Source organism: Mustela putorius, unplaced genomic scaffold (assembly GCF_011764305.1).
Source record: "Mustela putorius furo isolate JIRA1106 unplaced genomic scaffold, ASM1176430v1.1 tig00003845_pilon_pilon_pilon, whole genome shotgun sequence".
NCBI classification, from domain to species: Eukaryota; Metazoa; Chordata; class Mammalia; order Carnivora; family Mustelidae; genus Mustela; species Mustela putorius.
The window spans coordinates 74,490,677-74,510,930 of record NW_025421998.1 but is presented as its reverse complement, the minus strand read 5'-3'; the positions used below and the strand labels follow the sequence as shown (position 1 = coordinate 74,510,930).

General features: G+C 37.1%; 1 protein-coding gene across 3 annotated transcripts in view; it reads right to left on the bottom strand.

Annotated features, from left to right (window-relative positions):
• The window catches only part of CFTR (CF transmembrane conductance regulator), a 168,941-nt gene that overhangs the window by 36,922 nt on the left and 111,765 nt on the right, over window positions 1-20,254 (bottom strand). For all 3 annotated transcript variants that reach the window (XM_045062911.1, XM_004741906.3, XM_004741904.3), the window contains 3 exons: window positions 16,845-16,995; window positions 15,722-15,949; window positions 12,492-12,592 (listed from right to left, as the gene is read on the bottom strand). In XM_045062911.1, coding sequence (XP_044918846.1) covers window positions 12,492-12,592; window positions 15,722-15,949; window positions 16,845-16,995 — 480 coding nt within the window. The remainder of the gene's footprint in view (window positions 1-12,491; window positions 12,593-15,721; window positions 15,950-16,844; window positions 16,996-20,254) is intronic.

Sequence of the window (20,254 nt, the reverse complement as noted above, 5' to 3'; positions counted from 1 at the left end):
GTATGTCAGCTGGGTGGCAAGTGATGCTTAGTAGATTTTGAATGATTTCACGAGAATCTTTAAACAAATTTAAGTCATTGTCCTGTATCTGTGGTTAAATAATTACATTTTTTATATAAACTACTTACAGATCAATTTCCATTGCTGACACTGTAAAATGTCACTGCATATAAAAGTTGTATTTGAAATTAAATACATGGTTGCTCTATAAATCTATTCATGTAACATTAACAAAGTATATCTTGAATGTCTATAGAAATAAAAGAGCTCAACTATTTCTCAAAGGTGCTTAAATTCTTTAACAAGAACATGTTCCTTTGGCTAGTTATGATTTATTGAAATTTTGAATATAGTTTTTAAAGTAGACTTACAAATAATAGGTACCTTAATAAATATTTGAAAAATCCATAAAAGAATAAACAAATGAATATGTGAATGATTACAAATATATGAATCAGTAAATGAACAATAAGAAAGAGTTGAAGACTTTGAATTCACTCAATTCCTATTTTTAATAGATATAATCCTTGATGGCTCAGCCCTGCCCAGGAATTACTAGCTTACTGGAAGGAAATTCACTGCTTTTTTTTTTTTTTTTTTTTTTTGTCTTTAAAGTAATTACTGATTCTGGCTTTCCTTGGTCAAGAATTCAACCCTCTTGGGTTGAACCCTGGGTGGCTCAGTCAATTAAAGTGTCTGCCTTCAGCTCTGGCCATGACCCCACGGATTAAGCCCATTAAGCCCTCATTGGGCTCCTTGCCCAGTGGGGAGCCTGTTTCTCACTGTCCCTCTGCCTGCCACTCCTCCCTGCCAGTGCTCTCTCTCTCCTTCTCTCTGTCAAATAAATAAATATAATCTAAAAAAAAAATGCATTTAAAATATTTTATTATATTTATCCTGCATAAGAATAATATTACACTCTTGAAATGATTGAAAGAAATGCAAAATGAAGCTTAATTTTATGAAATAAAGTAAGTCTGTTGACATTTCTGCATGTCAATGTTGTGAAGAATTCTAAACTAGTCTTTGTTAAATGCTTTAGCACATCAGAAGAGACACCATATTTAAAAAACTTTATATTTTAATACTTCCAAACAGTAAGCAAAACACTTAAATATTGCTATCTAAACTACTCAAAATTTTATGTAGTACTATTAGAAAATGACATTTAAAACCATTATTTTGGCAGCACTGAAATGTATACAATTTTTTTTTTTTTTTTTGCATAAGGAGTTGTAAAGAGTATAGCAAATTATGTACTCCATTAGTGAGGCTTACCACTGAGGGTGAACCTAGAACTTATAATGTCAAATTAGTAAATGGAATGTACCTATCAAATTTAGAAAATTGGGCACTTAGGTGGCTCAGTTGGTTAAGTGACTGCCTTTGGCTCAGGTCGTGATCCTGGAGTCTTGGGATCAAATTCCGCATCAGGCTCCCTGCTTGGCAGGGAGTCTGCTTCTCCCTCTGATCCTCCCTCTTCTCAAGTTCTCTATCTCTATCTCAATCTCTCAAATAAAAAAAAAATATTTTTAAAAAAATTTACGAAATGAAATTTTCAACTCATCATCTTCCATATAGTCTAGTTGCTTAAAGTGACCTCAAGACAGACTGTTCTAGTTACCCACTGCTTAGTCAAATATCCCTGACCAAGAACAAGTTCGTCTTAACAATGGGCACTGATCCATAGCATGTAAGCAGACACCTGTTCAGTTCAGTGGGTTAGGACATTTTCTGATGAGACAGAAAGGTGGCTAGTGCAGACACCTGCATTAAGGCAAGTTTTGCAACCACTGAAATGCTGTTACTGAATAGATGATGTGGCCAGATAATATTATAAGTTACTAATTCCTTGTCCCTCACAGGTTCTCTAACTGGCACATTCTACTTCCACTGCTTTTTAAAGAAGAAGCCACAACAGAACCAGAGTAGAAAAAATGAATTTTGGTCCTTCAAGTTTCAAAAATTGGCTTTTGGAACCAGTGATGGATAGTTTGAAAATTTTGAGCCACCTGAATATTGGCTATTAAGTTTCAAAAATCAAAGCTTGAAAGACTCAAAGCAGTGTTTATGCAAAAACAGTAGCCATAGACGAATTTATGATGGATGAGAAACAGCTCTTCTCTTCACCCCACAATCTGACTCATGAATGGGGCAACAAGAGGACTTAGGTACCAATTCCTTTAAAAAGGAGTCCTGACTTGCAACCAAACTCTAGTTCTATCCTTGAGTAGATTTGGGGAATTTTTGGAGGAGGAGGTCTATGCCTTAATATCAAGGTGAAGCCCAGGAATGAAGCATGCCTTAGAGAAACTTCCAGTTTGTGGAATAGCATGGAAGCAGTAGAGTGGACATGGGTGCTTGGCATGTCTAGATCCAGACAGCTTTAGACTTCCCTTTATTTCCAGAGTGGTGCTAGATGAAAACCAAATTCCAATCCTTTGGTCCCTCGGGGTCTTCCATGCCTTGGTCATGGGAGAAGTTGAGAGAGAACTCATCAAAGGCTCATAATCAGGATCAGAAAAACAAAGATGCAGTCTCCATGGACTATACACCTCTAGGTCAAAGAGCAAAGTCAGTGCCTCAGAGACAGCACAGACAAGGGGAAACCTAGGGCCAGATGCTCCCTCCCCCAGTGCTTTGGCATTCTGTAAACTCCATTCAGAATTTAGATTCACTTCCAGCAGAATTTCTGAACATGCTGAGATTGCTTCTTGTACTCCGCAGCACATGTATTCAATCAGAAAATAAATTCAACTACAGCAAAAGGAGAGTCATACATCTTACACACTTGATTTCATAGCCAAAGTTTCATGGCTGACCAGGGATGGACCCTAGTTTGGTGGAAACTAAAGCTTAAATAATTGAAGGGTTTCTTCTTATGTGAAAGCCTCAAAATTACGCATTTATAATTAAGTATGGGGCCTCAGGAGGTGTCCATGCAAGAGAGAGGATCTGAAGCTGATCCTCCACAGGCTTCTGGTTGAGGCCACACTGCCTATTACAGTCACCGGATTCAAAGCATTCCTTATTGTATCCTCCCCATCTAGGGCTTAGCACCAAGCAGTCCCTTAATAAATCTTTGTTAAGGATGAGTGACCCCATTGTTCTACCTCATCTGCAGAAAGCAATATCTGGGCAGGGTGAATGACAGTGCTGAGTCCCTCAGCAGGCAATGGAGGCAGCCATTGTACCTCTCAGCTTCTCAGTCTGAAAATAGACATTGCTATTTGGATTTGAAGGAAATGGCAGCATACCAAACTATTTTTAGTCTCATCTAGTTGTTTTCAGTTGAGCTTTTTATTTTAACTTAATCCTTTTTCTAATTTAGAATATCTATTAACACTGTCAGGTGATATGTAAAAACCACTGTGCCACTGGACGGAAATTCAGATTTGGTAATTCTCAGAGTGACTGTAGACTGTGGACAAGCTGCCTCTTCCTGGACAGTGAAGGGTGTTCCCGAGGAGGAATGAGGAACAGCTCTGCCTGGCCCTCTGACAGGAAAAGTCTCAAAGTTAGCCATTACCAGCTTAGGTGAGAGCATTTGTCTTAGATTTTCAGAAACTAACGATGAAGGCAAAATGAGACTCAGACGCTGAGATGCTCAACATGTTCTTCATGTGAAGAGGAAAACCTGAGGTCATCTATACAGACTTCTATAAAATTAAAGTTTAGCCAAAATGAGGTGGGATTTTTTACTTGAGAAATGGCTGCTTTAAATTTCTGGTTTTGCTAATAATAATAATAATAATAATAATAATAATTAACTAGTTAATTAATCTCTGGTTTTGTTATTTAAATTTATTATGCTCCAAAACTTCTCCCAAATCAATCTTTAACACCGAATCTTATTATCTTTATATTAACTTCTCAAGTTTCTAATCTAAGCATCAGAAGAACAAAGTCTTTAGGCAATGTGATGGTTAATGAAAAGAAAGCTCCACAGCCTTATGACAACCTTATTTTATAAGTGATGTGTTCAGTGGGGGGGGTGGGGGGGGGTGATTCCTGACTTTCCTTTTCCCTCTCTGTTGATGGTCAGTGAAGAAAATTCTTTTTTTTTTAATTTTTCATTTTTTATAAACATATATTTTTATCCCCAGGGGTACAGGTCTGTGAATCACCAGGTTTACACACTTAGTGAAGAAAATTCTTAAAAACCTTTTCTATCTCTCTCTCTCTGCCTGCCTCTCTGCCTACTTGTAATCTCTCTCTGTCAAATAAATAAATAAAATCTTTAAAAAAAAAAAAAAACCTTTTCTAGAATAAGTCAGAAAGCCAGACTCCCCTCCTCCACAAAAATATTTGCTCTATTTCCTTTTATCCTTTGGGTTGTGTAGAAAACAGGGCATTAAAATTATGCATGGACATCAAAACTATATGCTTAACACCAGAAGTTATGATAATAAAAATATATTTCCTAAGCCCGACGTCTAGTGGGCAACACTTACAGAGATTTCACAACTGGTTTTTATAGGAGAATCACAAGAAATAAATGTGAGGAGAATCATTGGCAAAACTGATACAAGGTGAAGAACTTCACACATTATATTTTCGAACAATGAAGTATACAAAAGGGAGGTTTTACATCGTAGATCCTTCCTGCTAGGTCCAAACGAAATGTTTTTCAGGACTCACTAATACAACCTGTGACCCAAAGCCACATTATAGTCATTAGCATAATCTTTAGGCCATGCACATAGACTTATGAGATAATGGTTATCATGTAAATATTTTCTCTGCCTAAAACATATTCCTGAAACTTTAGTCTATCCTTCTGTGTCTATCACTTAGGCTCCTAGAGCATTAAAAAGTCAGTCAAGGACTGCATTGTTATAAATTATTAACAGCATAAGTAAGCTACTTATAGTGCACTATACACTCTAAGTCTTTGTAAATTATTATACCCTGCTAGCTACACAAACTTTACTGCAAACCTGTGGTAAATCACATGGCAAATCAATATTACCTTTTCTGACTGCAAGAAGTAATAGAAATGGTGTTCTTTAAATAAGAGAAAGAAAGTCCATCACAGCTAATGACAAAAGGAATAACCTAAGAAACACAGAGGTATCAAATATGTTGGTGTCTATTTTCGGTAATTAACAATGTCAGTAATCATGGTTATACTAAGTGTGCCAATAGGCAGGAAAAACTCTTAAATTTTAATTTGAAAAATACCATATCACTTACTGAATCTACTACTCACACTTGAACTTACACTCTGTCTGGTATTACTATTTTTTAAAAGCAATGACAGGCCATCAGCAAGTACTTAATGAATAAAATTGAGTACATGTGGTATCCATTACAAGTATTTCAAAGAAAATCTCAGGAAGAGGGGTCTAAAGTATCATATCAAAATATTTTTTCAAGGACAGAAAAACAAAGAAAAATATGATATTATACAATTTTAATGAGATTTTCTCTAAACATCTTAATTTTGAAATATTTTGGCTTCCCCAAAGTACTATTACTAAGCATCATCCTTTTATATCCTATTACAGATATATTAGTTAATATAAAAGGCAAAAATGATTTGCTGGTGGTCCATCAATTCCCAAGTAAATTCTATTCCATAGACCAGAGATCTATGGACCAATGGTCAAATCCAGCTATATCCAACTGTTTATATTAGTTTTGCCCTACAAAGGTTGAGTTGAGGAGTTACCATAGAGACCATATAGCTCTGAAAGCTGAAAATAGTAACTATCCAACCCTTTATAGAAAATGTTTGCTGACCTCCTCCTTTGACACACACAAAAAGTCAGAGCTAAAATGAATATTAGAGAGTATCTACTCCAGTGATTCACAAGTCTAGATACACATTGGAATCACCTGGAACACTTTAAAAAATATAGACATCATCTCCAGCCACCCTGCCCCTGACCAGGAGAAATGATTTAATTGATCTTACAGGACCCCGGGTAATCTATATTGTTGTAAACTTTCCTCATGTGCTGTTGAGGTTGAGAACTTCTGATCTAATCCTTTAATTCTTGGTACAAATGAAAAAACCTAAACCCAGGGAGCTAAAGTGACAGTCGCAAAACTCAACACATTTTCTCAACTTTCCAACACTCCAGCAGTCCTTTATGGCTCTCATAAGCCTCCCCTACAAATTCAAGACTCTAGAGCATCTCAATAGCACTTTCTCTGTTGGCTCTAATAACACACTGGTTCAGTGCTTTGTTCTGCTCCAACAACTGCAGTGGTAAATGACTTAATCAGTGGAGTTTAGGGGTGAAGGACAGTGGCAGGTAAGTCTGATTCCTGTGGACATCTGGAATAATACCTACATCTATGTCAATCAAGACTTGAAATCTTTCATGTGAAAGATTAGATTCAGAAGAGAATGTCAGAGCTAACATGGACCTTAAAAAAATTTTGTAACCAAACGGTTTCCTTTTACAGAGAGAAATGTGAAGCCCTCAGTGGGGGTGATGACTTGCCTAAGACAACACATCTTGGTGATAAAACAAGAGTAGAATACAGAATAGAAGAGCCACTCTGTAGGACAGAAAGGACATGTTTGGAGGAAAAGAAGTCTTGGGACAGATGTCATGAATGGAAAACATGCTACAAAGCCTCATGAGGACAGAAAAACAAAGAAAGTTATGATCAACAGACCACTGAAGAAAGGGGGAAAGAGAAGAACTGAATTCTCCCCTCAAATTCTCAAATTCTTGGAGCAAAACTGGATTCAGTACTAGAGAACTGGGCATCAGGTGCAACAAAGAGAAGCCAGGTTCCCCTTTTTTGTTCTCTTGTTGGTTACTGTACCATCAGTCACTTGATCTTTACTGGAATCCAAAAAAAATAAAACAAAAAAACAAAACAAAACAAAAAAACCCAGAGGTAATAAAAGGATAAAGGAGAAACAGAGGGAGTCTCTATTGACACAAAACTCTTCTCAGATTGCATCACTCTTGCAAGAACTTTCTGGAGCCTCATTAACTGGAATCTAAATGTGAGCCCTGCAGATACACTGTCTTCCCTCTTGGTGGTTTCCTTCCCCTTGTCTTGTTAGGAACACATAGTACAATAGGCATGTCTTATCTGCTGCTATAGTTAGAGAATTAAGGAAGCAGGATACTATTCACATGTTCAGATCTTTTAGTTGTGCTCACTAAGTGGTAGACATTCCTGAAAAATACATGAATTGTCAACTGCCTCATTCAAACTGACTTTGAGTGTGGGTAATCCACCAGTCACCAGATAGCTTGATGTTGCTAAGTCTGAAACATCACCTCTGCACCCATTTTAACTCTTATTTATTTAATTATCATTCATTCATGGGTTCAGAAATATAGGTATATACATTGCCTGTTTAAGATATGTAAATTGCTTACATAGCTAAAAATAGGACAAAAAGACACCTAAGGGTACTAAAAATGGCAGGTATCTTGTGAGTCCAAAGAAAATAAATTAATACACAGATTCATTAAGAATATAAAAAACTGGGTCTCAGAGTGGCTCAGTCAGTTAAGTATCTGCCTTCAGATCAGGTCATGATCTCGGAGTCCTCAGATGGAGCGCCACATTGGGCTCCCTGCCCTGAGGGGAGTCTGCTTCTTCCTCTAACTCCACCCCTCCCCTGGTTAATATATTCTCTTTCTCTGTCTCTTATTCACTCTCTCTCAAATGAATAAATAAAATTTGCTTTAAAAATATACAAAAATTTAAAACAGTAGCTTTAGCAATAACAAATGTAATTCATTTAGTACTTGAGGTATGGAGTTAAAAGGAATTAATACTTCTTTTTCACCCCTTCTACAGAATGGTATAAAATATACAAATCAAATAAATAGACAGACATATACACATATACACATTTATATACATAAGTGAAGAGTGAATTTGAAATAACAGTATTTAAAATATCATGATATCAACTGAAATAATTGGAAATTCCCTAAAAGGGGGTTTTCAGTGGGAATTATTAAATTTGACTTTCTGGCAATTTTACTAATTTTTTTAAATTTCTGGGTGACTCACAGCCTACTAATCTGTATCATTCATAAGGTGACAATGTTCAGATGATTTTTCTTTCCAAACTACTATATAAAGCCAGACAAATTAGTAAGTAGAACAGAAGTTTTATTCCCTTTTAATGGTCTCATGATACCACAATGTTGTATTTTGAGGAGATTCTAGATAAGAACTTAGGCCCCAAAATGTCAAGTTTACTGGAAGACATTCTTATCACTGTGCTTTCTAAACACAGAGAGGCATCAAGTTGTAGTGTATCTTCAGAGAGTCTGGTTTAGACTAGAGGTATGAATGAGTGATTGAGAGATGGTTTCTATAGCACAGCGTTAGATGGCAGCTGCTAGCGAGAAGACAGAAGAAGGCTGGAATATAGCTAATGTTCAGAGACCTGTAAGAAGAGGAGGGGCCAGCAAAGAGAAGTAAGGAGGAACCCAAGAGGTAGCAGAGACGGTCAGGAGGATCATCATGGTGGTGAGAGAAGAAAGTATCCAGAAGAAGGATTTGTCTATGGCATAAGTACTGCTGAGAGCGTAAGGGAGACAAGGACATTGGACCTGGCAAAATATTTGCCATGAGTCATGGGGCTGATGCAAACAAAGAGAAGTAGGCTCTGGCAAGAATGGGAAGGAGGAAATGGAGATAGGCCCTCTTTCAAGAAGTTGTGCCATAAATAGATCAAAGAAAAGAGGTGCAAGTTATACATCAAGGGAAGATAGTTTTATGATGGGGACAGAGGTCCCACAAAGAGCAGTTAATTGTGTGTTACTCGCCTTTAAATGGGAATAAAGACACAGAGGGAAGGTAGGGCATATAAGTAGAGGTGAACAGGCTGGTGCACTGGTAGAGAGAAACAAGGAAATTCTTGTTGGTTGCATCTGGTTTTTTCTATGATGTAGCAAGGTCATTGGCTGAGAGTGCAGGAGGTAGAATCACCAGAGCTCCCACGAAAAGATAAGAAGGTGGGAAAGAACTATCTTAGGGAATATAATGAAGAATTTATTAGGAATATGTAATCAAAGGGTTTTTGGTCAGCTTTGAGTGCTGATAACTGAGATGTGCAGTCGGTTACAAAGTGACATGAAGTAACAATGAGGAGGTGTTATCATCCAAATATTACCCTTACTGGCTGAAAGCTAATAAAATCCAGGCACCTGGGTGTAAGCAAATGATGCGCAGTAAAAGAAAAGTCATTCTGCCGTTTTATAACTTCATAGTTCTGTTTATGTTTGATTCTGTGCCCGTATCTAAACTAGGCTAGAGAGGTAAATGAAATACACTTTCTAAGTCTAGTTTTGTTTTTTGTTTTACAGAGTAGCCCTGCACTGGAAAACTGGAAGTCCATATCATACAAAACTCCCTCTTCACTGCATTTAAACTCAGATCTAAATTCAGTTAAGACATTCAGTAATGTAACATGAGAACACAGTGAATTTCTCCTTCAGAGGTCACAAGGATCTTCTGTGTTAATATCACATAGATGTAGAATTTGAGGGCACAGCTATCTCCCCTCCTATCCACAACATATGCCAGGTGAAAACAACAAGATTACTGTACAACTTTAGTAGGGGTAGAGGTAAAAAAGGGAATTAATATTAATAACTAGATGAATGTCCACAGGGGCCCAGGAAAGACCGCTTGTATATTTGGCAGGGAAATGAAAACTAACATGATCACTTTGATATTTAAACAAAAGAACATGAATTTTTAAAATGAGATCAAATGCAAATATTGATACTTTTCATAGGCTGTATTAAAATATAATAGTTCTTTGCAAAATTCTTTCATGCCATAAGATCAAAGACACAATGTCAAAGCACAGGGTTACAAAGCTCAGGAATGCCCATGTGAAAAACTTAGAGAAGTCAACATACCTTAAACAAACTATTTTTTTTTTTACACTAAACTTTAATGGAGATTGGACAAACAGAATAGAAATGTACCAGACAAAGGTTTCAGCATCAAATATATACAGGTTGTTTCATAAACCAAGAAAATTAATATAACAAAGGAACTGTGCAAATACAAGGTGAAGAGATATTTTTAGATAAAGAAGTAAAGTACACGAGGATTTTAATTGTAAAGTCAAAGTTGTAGAAAATTTGAACAAAAAAATAAATGCAAGCACAATACTGATTTATTCCTCTCCTGCTATTTTCCAACAGAAATCTCTTTCTTTTTTTATTTTATTTACTCTCACTTTTATTTATACTCACTCTCACAGAGAGAACGAACACAAGTGGTGAGAATGGCAGCAAAGGGAGAGGGGAGAAACAGACTCCCTGCTGTGCAGGGAACCCAATGGTCCCTGCTCGACCCCAAGACCCAGGGATCATAACCAGAGCCAAAGGGAGATGCTTAATGATTGAGCCCCTCAAAAACCCCTCAACAGAAATATTTCTAAGAATATGAGACCCAACTTTAAAAGTGTTAAGAGTTAAGTGAGGAAATAAATGGAGTCACAGAAAAAGCTAGCCAACCCCCCAAAAAATAACATTCAAGGAAAAGAGAGAAACCTTACTATAAATCGTCTTAGGGTTAAATTACATTTCAAAAAATTAATAAAATGCTTTGCCTAAATAAAATATTAGATACATGGGCAGGCATAAGGCATGAAAAGTTGTTTTTTCCCCAGAGATATTGTTTTATAATGATATTTGTTCTTTTTTTTTTTTTAAAGATTTTTATTTATTTATTTGAGAGAAAGAATGAGAGCATGAGAACAGTAGGAGGGGCAGGGAGAGTGACAAGCAGACTCCTCTTTGAGGGCAGAGCCCAATTCTAGGCTCCATCTCTCTTGACCCTGAGATCATGACCTGAGTCAAAATCAAGAGTCCGCCACTTAACCGACTGAGCCACTCAGGTATGCCATGATGATATTTCTTCTGATAGGAATTGGTTATAAAATTTTTACAGCTGAATGAACGTGTGCATTCTGGGAACATGGGACCTATTAGGAGAGTGGAGAAGGAATCTAGGCAAAAAGTGTAATGATGATGTTATATGTATGGTCATTTTCAACTTGGCTGTCTAGCCCCTCTGCAAATGCAGAATTGGATGACTGATTTTTTTTTTATAATTTTTTTATTTTTTATAAACATATATTTTTATCCCCAGGGGTACAGGTGGATGACTGATTTTTAAGTACGCTATTCCCGGCAGACTAATCAAAGTTGACAATGCAGCTATTCTTGAAAATCATGTATTTCTTAAACTAACAGTGGGAAATCTGTCCTTCTTCCTTTTACCTCTCATTATTGCTGCCATGGGATTTGTGCCGCTGACACAGTATTCACTCAGTTATATACTACAGCAGGCTCTGCATTCTGGAGACCCAAGACAAGAGAAACAATGAAACCAAAACATGGTCTTTGTACCCACTAATAAAGTATATAAGTGTGTGGGGATATTGGCCCAAAGAGAGAGAGAGAAAGCAAAAAGAAACACTCTGGGGCGCCTGGGTGGCTCAGTGGGTTAAGTCTCTGCCTTCGGCTCAAGTCATGATCTCAGGGTCCTGGGATGAAGCCCCATATCGGGCTCTCTGCTTGGAGGGGGGCCTGCCTCCCCCTCTCTCTCTCTGCTGGCCTCCCTGTCTGCTTGTGATCTCTCTCTCTCTGTCAAATAAATAAATAAATAAATAAAATCTTAAAAAGAAAAAAAAAAGAAACACTCTAGGAATGAGAAAGGAAATATCACTAAATACTGGAAATTTAAAAACTAAGAAATAAAAAAAGAATACTATGAAAAAGATAATGCTGATGAACTGGAAAACCCAAGACAGGGAAGGGTTTCTTAAACAAGATACCAAAAGATAAAGGGTAATATTAATGAAATTAACTTCGTTAAACTTAGAAGCTTCTTTTTATGAAAAGATACTATAAGCTAAGCCACTGACTAGAGGACCATGTTTAAAATATACAGAATCGACAACCCAGAATTCATAAACTTTCATGAATCAATTAAGAAAAAATTCAGCTTACTACAAAAATGGGCAATTGACAGAAACAAATAATTAACAGAAGAGGAAGCCCATAAGCCAATAAATACATATTAAGCAGTCCTATCTCTTTAGTAGTCACTTCACATCCATCCGATTGCCAAAACTAAAAGGTCTGACAACCTGATGAAACTGTGGACCAATGAGAATTCTTAAACTCTCTTGATGGGAGTATAAATTTATACAAGATATTTGAGATTAATTGGGTACCATCTGGTAAAGCTGAATGTGGGTGAATTCTATAACCCAGTATAGCCATTCCTGTGTATCCATCCCTTGACAAGGGTTTTTCATTGCAGCATAAGATCTTGACTGTGGCTGTCTATGTGGAGAAAGGAAGAGATACAGGTCTAAGCTGAGATACATAGTAGTCTTTGATTCTTCTGTAATGTTTTATTCCTTAAGCTGGGTGTTGGATATATAGTCCTCTCTTATGTCATTATCTATGCTTTTTGGTTTGTCCAAATTTTTTCATAAAAGTTAAAAAATAATAATTACTTACCAAGCTGTCCACATCTATGCTGGAGTTTACAGCCCATTGCAATGTACCCATGATATTCATGGCTAACGTTAGAATAATACCAACTGCTCCTACTCCTTCACCTATAGGTGGGGAAAAAATATAAACAGGCTTTATGTTATTCTCTCTGCTGTGAACCTCTTTATGCTTCTCCTAGGGCATGCATCATATCAAAGTTACATTCTAATTTTGTGCTAATTTTAACCATCTTTCATCTCAGTTCACCACATTATCTACCACTAGTAATAATATCTTGCATATAGTTAAGTAATAAACCAATGTTTTAAGTTAAAGAGTGACTGGGACCCTCTGGGTGGCTCAGTTGGTTGAGCAACTGCCTTCAGCTCAGGTCATGATCCTGGAGTCCGGGGATTGAGTCCCACATCGGGCTCCCTGCTCGGCACGGAGTCTGCTTCTCCCTCTGACCTCTCCCCTCTCATTCTCTCTGTCTCTCAACTAAATAAATATTTAAAAAAATAATAAATTAAAGAGTGACTATTAGGAAAGAGTTGCCCTTTAAAAAAAAAGTGTCAGGTATTGAAGGGGCTGCTGGTGTCAGGTAAATACCACGGTCATCTCTTCTACTACTCCTCTGTAGGTAATAATACCTTCAAAGTCTACAATGGGCAATGACAAAAAACTTCTATGTCTGGATGAGGTCTTCCACAAAGAAGTCAAAAGCATGAGGGCACCTGGGTGGCTCAGTTGGTGGCTCCCTGCTCAGTGGGGAGTCTGCTTCTCCCTCTGACCTTCCCCCCCAATCTCTCTCTCTCTTTCTCTCTCTCCCAAATAAATAAAGTCTTTTAAAAAATGTCAAAGACAGGAGAAAGGTTTGAGCAGTATCCATTAGATGATTAGATATGCTTCCTGCCTTTGTGAGGAGAACTTTCTCTACTAAGCAGACACTTTGGGGTACAAAGTGGACTTAGGGTTTCATGAGGAAGTCAAAACTCATGGGTCTGCCATTGAGAAAGGGAGAAAACTGCCTTTTATATTAAAAAAAAAAAAAACAAAAAAAAACTACAAAAAAAAAAAAAACGACCAGTTTGCGCAGGATGAATAATACTTAAGTGTTTAATTAGAATACATAGCTTCTATGTATGGGGCTGGAGAGGACCACTAATTTATGACTATAAAAATTTTCTAACAGAAACGTTTTTAAAACTTTAGGTTATCAAGTCTCCATTGAGAGTCAGTCCTGGCAAGTGTACTATAGGATAAGATCATTACTGGGTTCTAAAATTGGGGGAAGTAATTTGTCCTATTATTAATTGAAATTTTTTCTTCCACATTTCCTCTGACAGAAGACAAACCATAGACAGTAGGCATGTGCTTTTAATACTAAATCATTTATTCCAAATAGGTAAGATTTATCAGAACCCCAGTATATTACTCATTCTGAAGATTAAGATGAGAGTAAGATAAAATTTTAATAATAACAAGAATAAATAATATAATATTTATGGGTATTTAGTAGGAACCAGCACTATACCAAGTGTTTTACACAAATTATCTCATTTAATAGTCACCCAAACTATATGATAGATAGGTACTGTTATCCTGTGTATTCACAATATGAGGAAAATGAGGGCCTTAGAGAAGCTAACTAGTATGTACAAGTTATCACAGCTGAAGACTAGGAGAAGCGGGATTGCTATTCATCAGGTGGCTAACATTCACTCTGGCTTAGAATCAGGTTTGACTAACTGGTCCTGAACTAAAGTGATCTGTCAATGTTTTGACTACCGCCCTACTATATCAGGACTTAATCAGATCCTTAACCACGATTTTACAGCACATGACACATTGTTAACAAATCTTCATCCATTCAGCCCTCTTTGATCTTGTTTCAAATAACTTAAAGGAAAAATTTTAAAATTCTGAGCCTAAGAAGAAAATTGACTATAGTATTAAGGATTTTAGTTCATTTGCCTGTTCACTTATATTCATCACAGAGAGTCATTTCCCACTGCGAGTTGAGAGAAAGATGGATGTGGGGAACCTAGTCCTCTCACAGCAGTCAAGGTGAGCCTGTTTTCTGTTCTTTCCAGTACTCTGTACCTGGTCAAAGGAACGCTGCTGTTAACTTCAGGGGCCATAGGCAGTCACTGTGGCACAGCTCTGGTTCACCCAGAAAACCAGTCATCAGAGAGAGAGATAGAATACAGGAAGCAGCCACAGAGGACTACACTCAGGCAGCATCCAGCCACAAGAGATGAGGATGTCTCCTCTGTTCCCTCTGGAGACCCAGCATGTTCCTGCCCTGGGCTTCACGGGACCCTCCTGGGATTCCAGCCTGTGCTTCCTTCTGTTGGAGAAGGATTCTATTTCTAACAACTGAACGATCCCTCAGATTTGGCAGGTGCTCTAAATCTGTCCACTGTGGCATGTATAAGCTATTTCAACACTTCTAGCTCCGTTAATTCAGCTTCTTAACTTAGAAGAACTCATTTGTTCATACAGAGTTTCATTGTACTTATGGTGAAAAGTTCTGTGTATTTCACCCAAAGATCTTAACATTCAAGACATTATTTTTTTAAGAATATGGTACTTCTGGGCACCTGGGTGGCTCAGTGCCTTCAGCAGGGTCATGATCCCACCCTCCTGGGATCAAGCCCTGCATCAGGCTCCCTGCTTGGCAGGGAGCTTGCTTCTCCCTCTCCAGCTCCCCCATGCTTTTCTCTCTGTCATAAATAAATAAAAATCTTAACAAAAACAAACAAAAAAAAGAATATAGTACTTCTATCTAAGTTATTCACTCCTGTGGTAGTTTTTCATCATGTAAAATTCACATTAGGATAGTGAATTGCACAACTGGTAGTAAAAAGAAACAAATTTACTAGGGTGGGGGCATTTTGTGTGCATATGTGTATAAACAGGGATGTTTCTTTCCCCCATTCAGGAAGCACTTGAATTTTTGACACCAAGATTCTTTATCAATATGAGAGTCAAAAGATGATTTTTTTTCTTTCAATCACAGATTTGTATCTGACCTTCTCTGTGTCTCTTTTACAAACTGTAAAGCTAAAATAATAGAGCTCTCATTCAAAGAAATTATTTGTCCCACAATAAATGAAGTTTCAGATTAATAAACTCCCTCCAAAATCTACTTAAAGGTATCTAAAATGTTCAACCAATGAGAATGTAGCATTTTAGGGTTGACAAAGTTTTAAATTAAATGGTCAATTCAGTAGTTAACAAGTTCATATTACCTGTTGTTAAAATGGAAATGAAGGTAATAGCAATGAAGAATATGACAAAAATAATTTCCATTCTCATTTGGAACCAGCGTAGTGTGGATAGGTACAAGAACCAGTTGGCGGTATGTAAGTTCAGAGCCTTGTGAAATAGAGTTTCGAAGTAAGGCTGACGTCCAAAGGCCCGAAGTGTCCATAGTCCTTTCAAGCTTGTGACAAGATGAGTGAAAATTGGACTCCTGCCTGCGAAACAGTCCACAGAAAACAATGCAAATGATGTAGCGACATAATGCAAATTCTTACTACCAGTTACCTGAAAAAGATTAGCTTAAGGAAGAGTAATCATTCACCAAAATCATTGATTAGATGTTTTTCACACTGGTGCCATACTTTGAATAGTTGTCTTTCTTAAAGACATCTTAAATGAATTAGTCTCCTTTGTTACTTGGCCACCATGGATAGGAGCTCATCATAAAATCAATACCATGTTTTATTTATATTTCTTGGCTACCCTAGCTAATCCTAAATTTTAACAAATGATTTATTAATTTATTCTAAATTAATCACTGCTGAGAGAAAATGTTTTTTTTTTAAAGACAATTTATTTAAGTTTATATGAGTTCAATTAGATAATAATCTCAGAAGAAACACACTGCGTATTTAACTCTGAAAATGCACCAGCAGCAATGCTATTACTGAAAAATGTGCTTCCCAAACAGCTCAAACAGTGCTCAGGCAGCACACAAAAAGGTAGTCCCCAGGGAAAAAGAAAGGGTATCTGAAAAATTTTATCCAGTGTTGTTTGGGAACCCAGACAAAACTTTAGTAACAGTAGCACTATCATTTTAAAATGTAATTTATATAATTATGTATATTATATATGAACATCTTACACGCCAGCCCTCATAAGACCACACACTTATTTTAAAACCAAAATGAAGTCCCATGGTCATTAACAAACACAATCTATGTGTGCTTTGTAATTTACTGTGTCCTTTTGCATACACCTTCTTACTGTGACATAATGTAAGAGTTTAAAAGCAGGGGGAAAAGTGCGAAAAGTAGGTGAATGATCGAGAATCACAAATAGCCTTTGTGGTCGTTTTCCATGGCGAGCATTGCACGGGCAGCTTCATACCTTCAGATTCCAGTTGCTTGAGTTGCTGTGAGGTGTGGAGGAAGTAGGCCCTCAGCATAATGAAAGCTGCTATGACAGGCACTGTTGCTAGGAAGATGTAGGGTTGCAAAGCCGAAACTACTGTCACAGCTCCAATCACAATTAGTAACAACTGCAGGATCAGAGAAAGCACTTGGGTGAGTAAATGTTTTCATGTTGTAAAGCACACAAGAGTATGCCAGAGATGTCTTTCTAAAGACCCTTTTCACACTCTGTTCCATTCTTTTTTCTTTTTTTTAAGATTTTATTTATTTATTTGATAGAGAGAGAGAAAGCAAGAGAGGGAACACCAGCAAGTGAAGTGGGAGAGGAAGAAGCAGGCTTCCCAATGGAGCTGGGAGCCCTGGACGGGGCTCAATCCCAGGGCTAGATCCCAAGACCCTGGGATCATGACCGGAGCCAAAGGCAGCCTCTTAAAGACTGAGCCACCAGGTGCCCCACTCTGTTCCATTCTTAACAAGAGGCAACTAACTTCTAGTAGGAAAACAGCCATGTGAACATAGTGTTTTTCATAAGCTCTATCAAAATTCAAAATATTTGTCAGGTTGCTTAGAATAACATTCTGAAGTTTTGAAAACATGGTGTTCTTGGATATCAGGATATTCTCATTTCCCATATGCCTTAAAATGCTGTATGATAAATAATCATAGATGAGTATGATTTTTTTTCCTAGCCTGGTCTTCTTTCAAAATAATGTTTTTTAATTTTGAAATAGTTTTGGCATAAATGTGAAATTTTAGGATTGATTTAATTTAATTTAATTTCATTAATTTAATTTAATATGATTTAATTAAAATGGCCCATCACATTAAGTACCAGTATATCTAAAAGACAAAAGCTCTTGCACTGGCATAATAGAAACATTCAACGATTCCATTAGGCTCGGGATCCTTCACTTGCTGTTGACAGTTGTGAACAGCACTGTATTTGTTTGGCTTGTGCTATTTTTACCATATAATTACAATTTGGTACTGTTGGATTATAATATTGGTTAGAGAAAGTGATGGTTCTGTTTTCATGATTGTCGATATGCTAGAGATTCTTAGGACTGAAAATGCAACTATGTTACAATAGAATAGGTAGAACTGGGTAGACCCAAGATGTCATAAAGAAAAACGAGAAAGGTGGGTACAAGTGGAAATTATGAAACAGTCACAATATAAGTTTCCAACAATTAGAATCATCCTGAACATTGCTCAAACTGAGACATAATAGAAAAAGAAGTCTAAACATTGAGAAAAACAATTCTATTCGCTCTATAAGAGGCCATCCTTAGGAACTGAGGTCAGAAGCTAATAATTTAGCACTGGGGCTTAACTAAAGGCACTGGTGTAATATATTTGATATTCTCATTACAAAAGACACCTTAAATTCTGTTCTAGTTTTTAATTCACAGTGGATAAGAACCCAATCATTTTAGACCAGGTGTATTCATGAGACAACAACAAAATAAATAGAAGGAATTGAAGACAAGATGAAAATATGGACACAGAATTCTAATTCCTAATCACCCTTACCCAAATCCTAAACTTCTTCAGGAAAAAAAAAAATTTTTCAATAGACAGTAAAGCCTGTAAGGCACCATCCATTCATGGGCCCAGGAATTAGACAGCACATTTTCACTCCCTGAAACCAGCTCAGAAGCATTCCTGTCACTGAAGAGCACCTACCACTGCCTGGGAAACTAGAGTGGATAAGAGTGAAGGATCACTCTGAAATCTACAGTAAGTTAATGAATGAATAGAGGTAGATATATAAATAAATACCTATTTAAAACAAGGAGATGAATACCAGGTTTGAAATTTAATCCAGGGGCACCTGGGTGGCTCAGTGGATTAAGCCGCTGCCTTCGGCTCAGGTCATGATCTCAGGGTCCTGAGATCGAGTCCCACATCGGGCTCTCTGCTCAGCAGGGGGCCTGCTTCCCTTCCCCTCTCTCTGTGATCTCTTCCCTTCCTCTCTCCTACTGTGATCTCTCTGTCAAATAAAAAAATAAAATCTTAAAAAAAAAATTAAAAAAAAAAAAAGAAATTTAATCCATAAATGAATTTTTAAATAAGGTATTAATGGGATTAATAGAATGAGTGATGGGGGGAAGATGTGAAAGGCACAGAAGAAATCAATGTAGTAGGACTCTGTGGAATCATATATTGGGATAAGAGAGAAGAAATCTAAAGAGCTAAATGTTTTAAGGCTGAAAAGAGAAGATTTTGGTATTTTAAAATACATCAGCTTCAATTTAATAAAAAAAAAAAAATCATTCACCCAAACACGGAGATAGGTAGGATGTTAAGACATGGTTTTTCTCTGTCTCACAAATATACCTGGTCTAAAATGAATTGTTTCTTACCCACTCTGAATTCAAAACTAGGACACGATTTAAGGTTTCTTTGTGTAACAAGAATATCAACTATATTAAACCAGTGCCTTTAGTTTTGCACACACTGCTAAAATTATTAGCTTCTGACCTCAGCGCCTAAGGATGGCCTGGGCACATGCGTCAATATGGGCCATTTCCAGTATGCTAACGTGAGGCGAAGAAATTGAATACTGAAAGTGACCATCATCAGATTTATCTACCTTATTTTATGGGTTAGAAATAGAATCACACCTTCCATTTCCACTATACAATGTTCCAATACAGAAAGCAAATTTACTAGAACATTATTAAATGTTGGAAAAAAAGAGTAAACAGAAACTAATTTTTTAAAGGTATGCCTTATTCTGGGCAAAAATCTTTTCCTGGAATGTTCTGAATTGAATAAATTTCTTTAATATGAACATTATTAATATAACCAGAGAAGCTCACAATCTAGACAGGTTTTTTATAATAAAACTGTGATGAATGACTGATTTTTTTAAAAAGATTTTATTTATTTATTGGACAGAGAGTGAGCAAGCACAAGCAGGGAGTAGCAGAGGGAGGGGGAGAAGCTGCCTCCCCACTAAGCAAGGAACCTGATGCAGGGACTTGATCCAAGGACCCCAGGATCATGACCTGAGCTGAAGGCAGACACTTAACCCATTGAGCCACCCAGGTACCCCGAATGACTGATTTTTTAAAAAAAGATTTTATTTATTTATTGGACAGAGAGAGATCACAAGTAGGCAGAGAAGCAGGTAGACAGAGAGAGAGGGAAGCAGGCTCCCTGCTGAGCAGAGAGCCCAATGCAGGACTCGATCCTAGGACCCTGAGATCATAACCTGAGCCCAAGGCAGTGGCCTAACCCACTGAGCCACCGAGGTGCCCCCTGAATGACTGATTTTTAAATAAAATCAAAACTAAACAGATTTTCCTGCCATTTGGTTATTATATATTATGTTTCATGTGAAGCCCTCTTCTAAATAAAATAGGGAAATTAAATAAATAA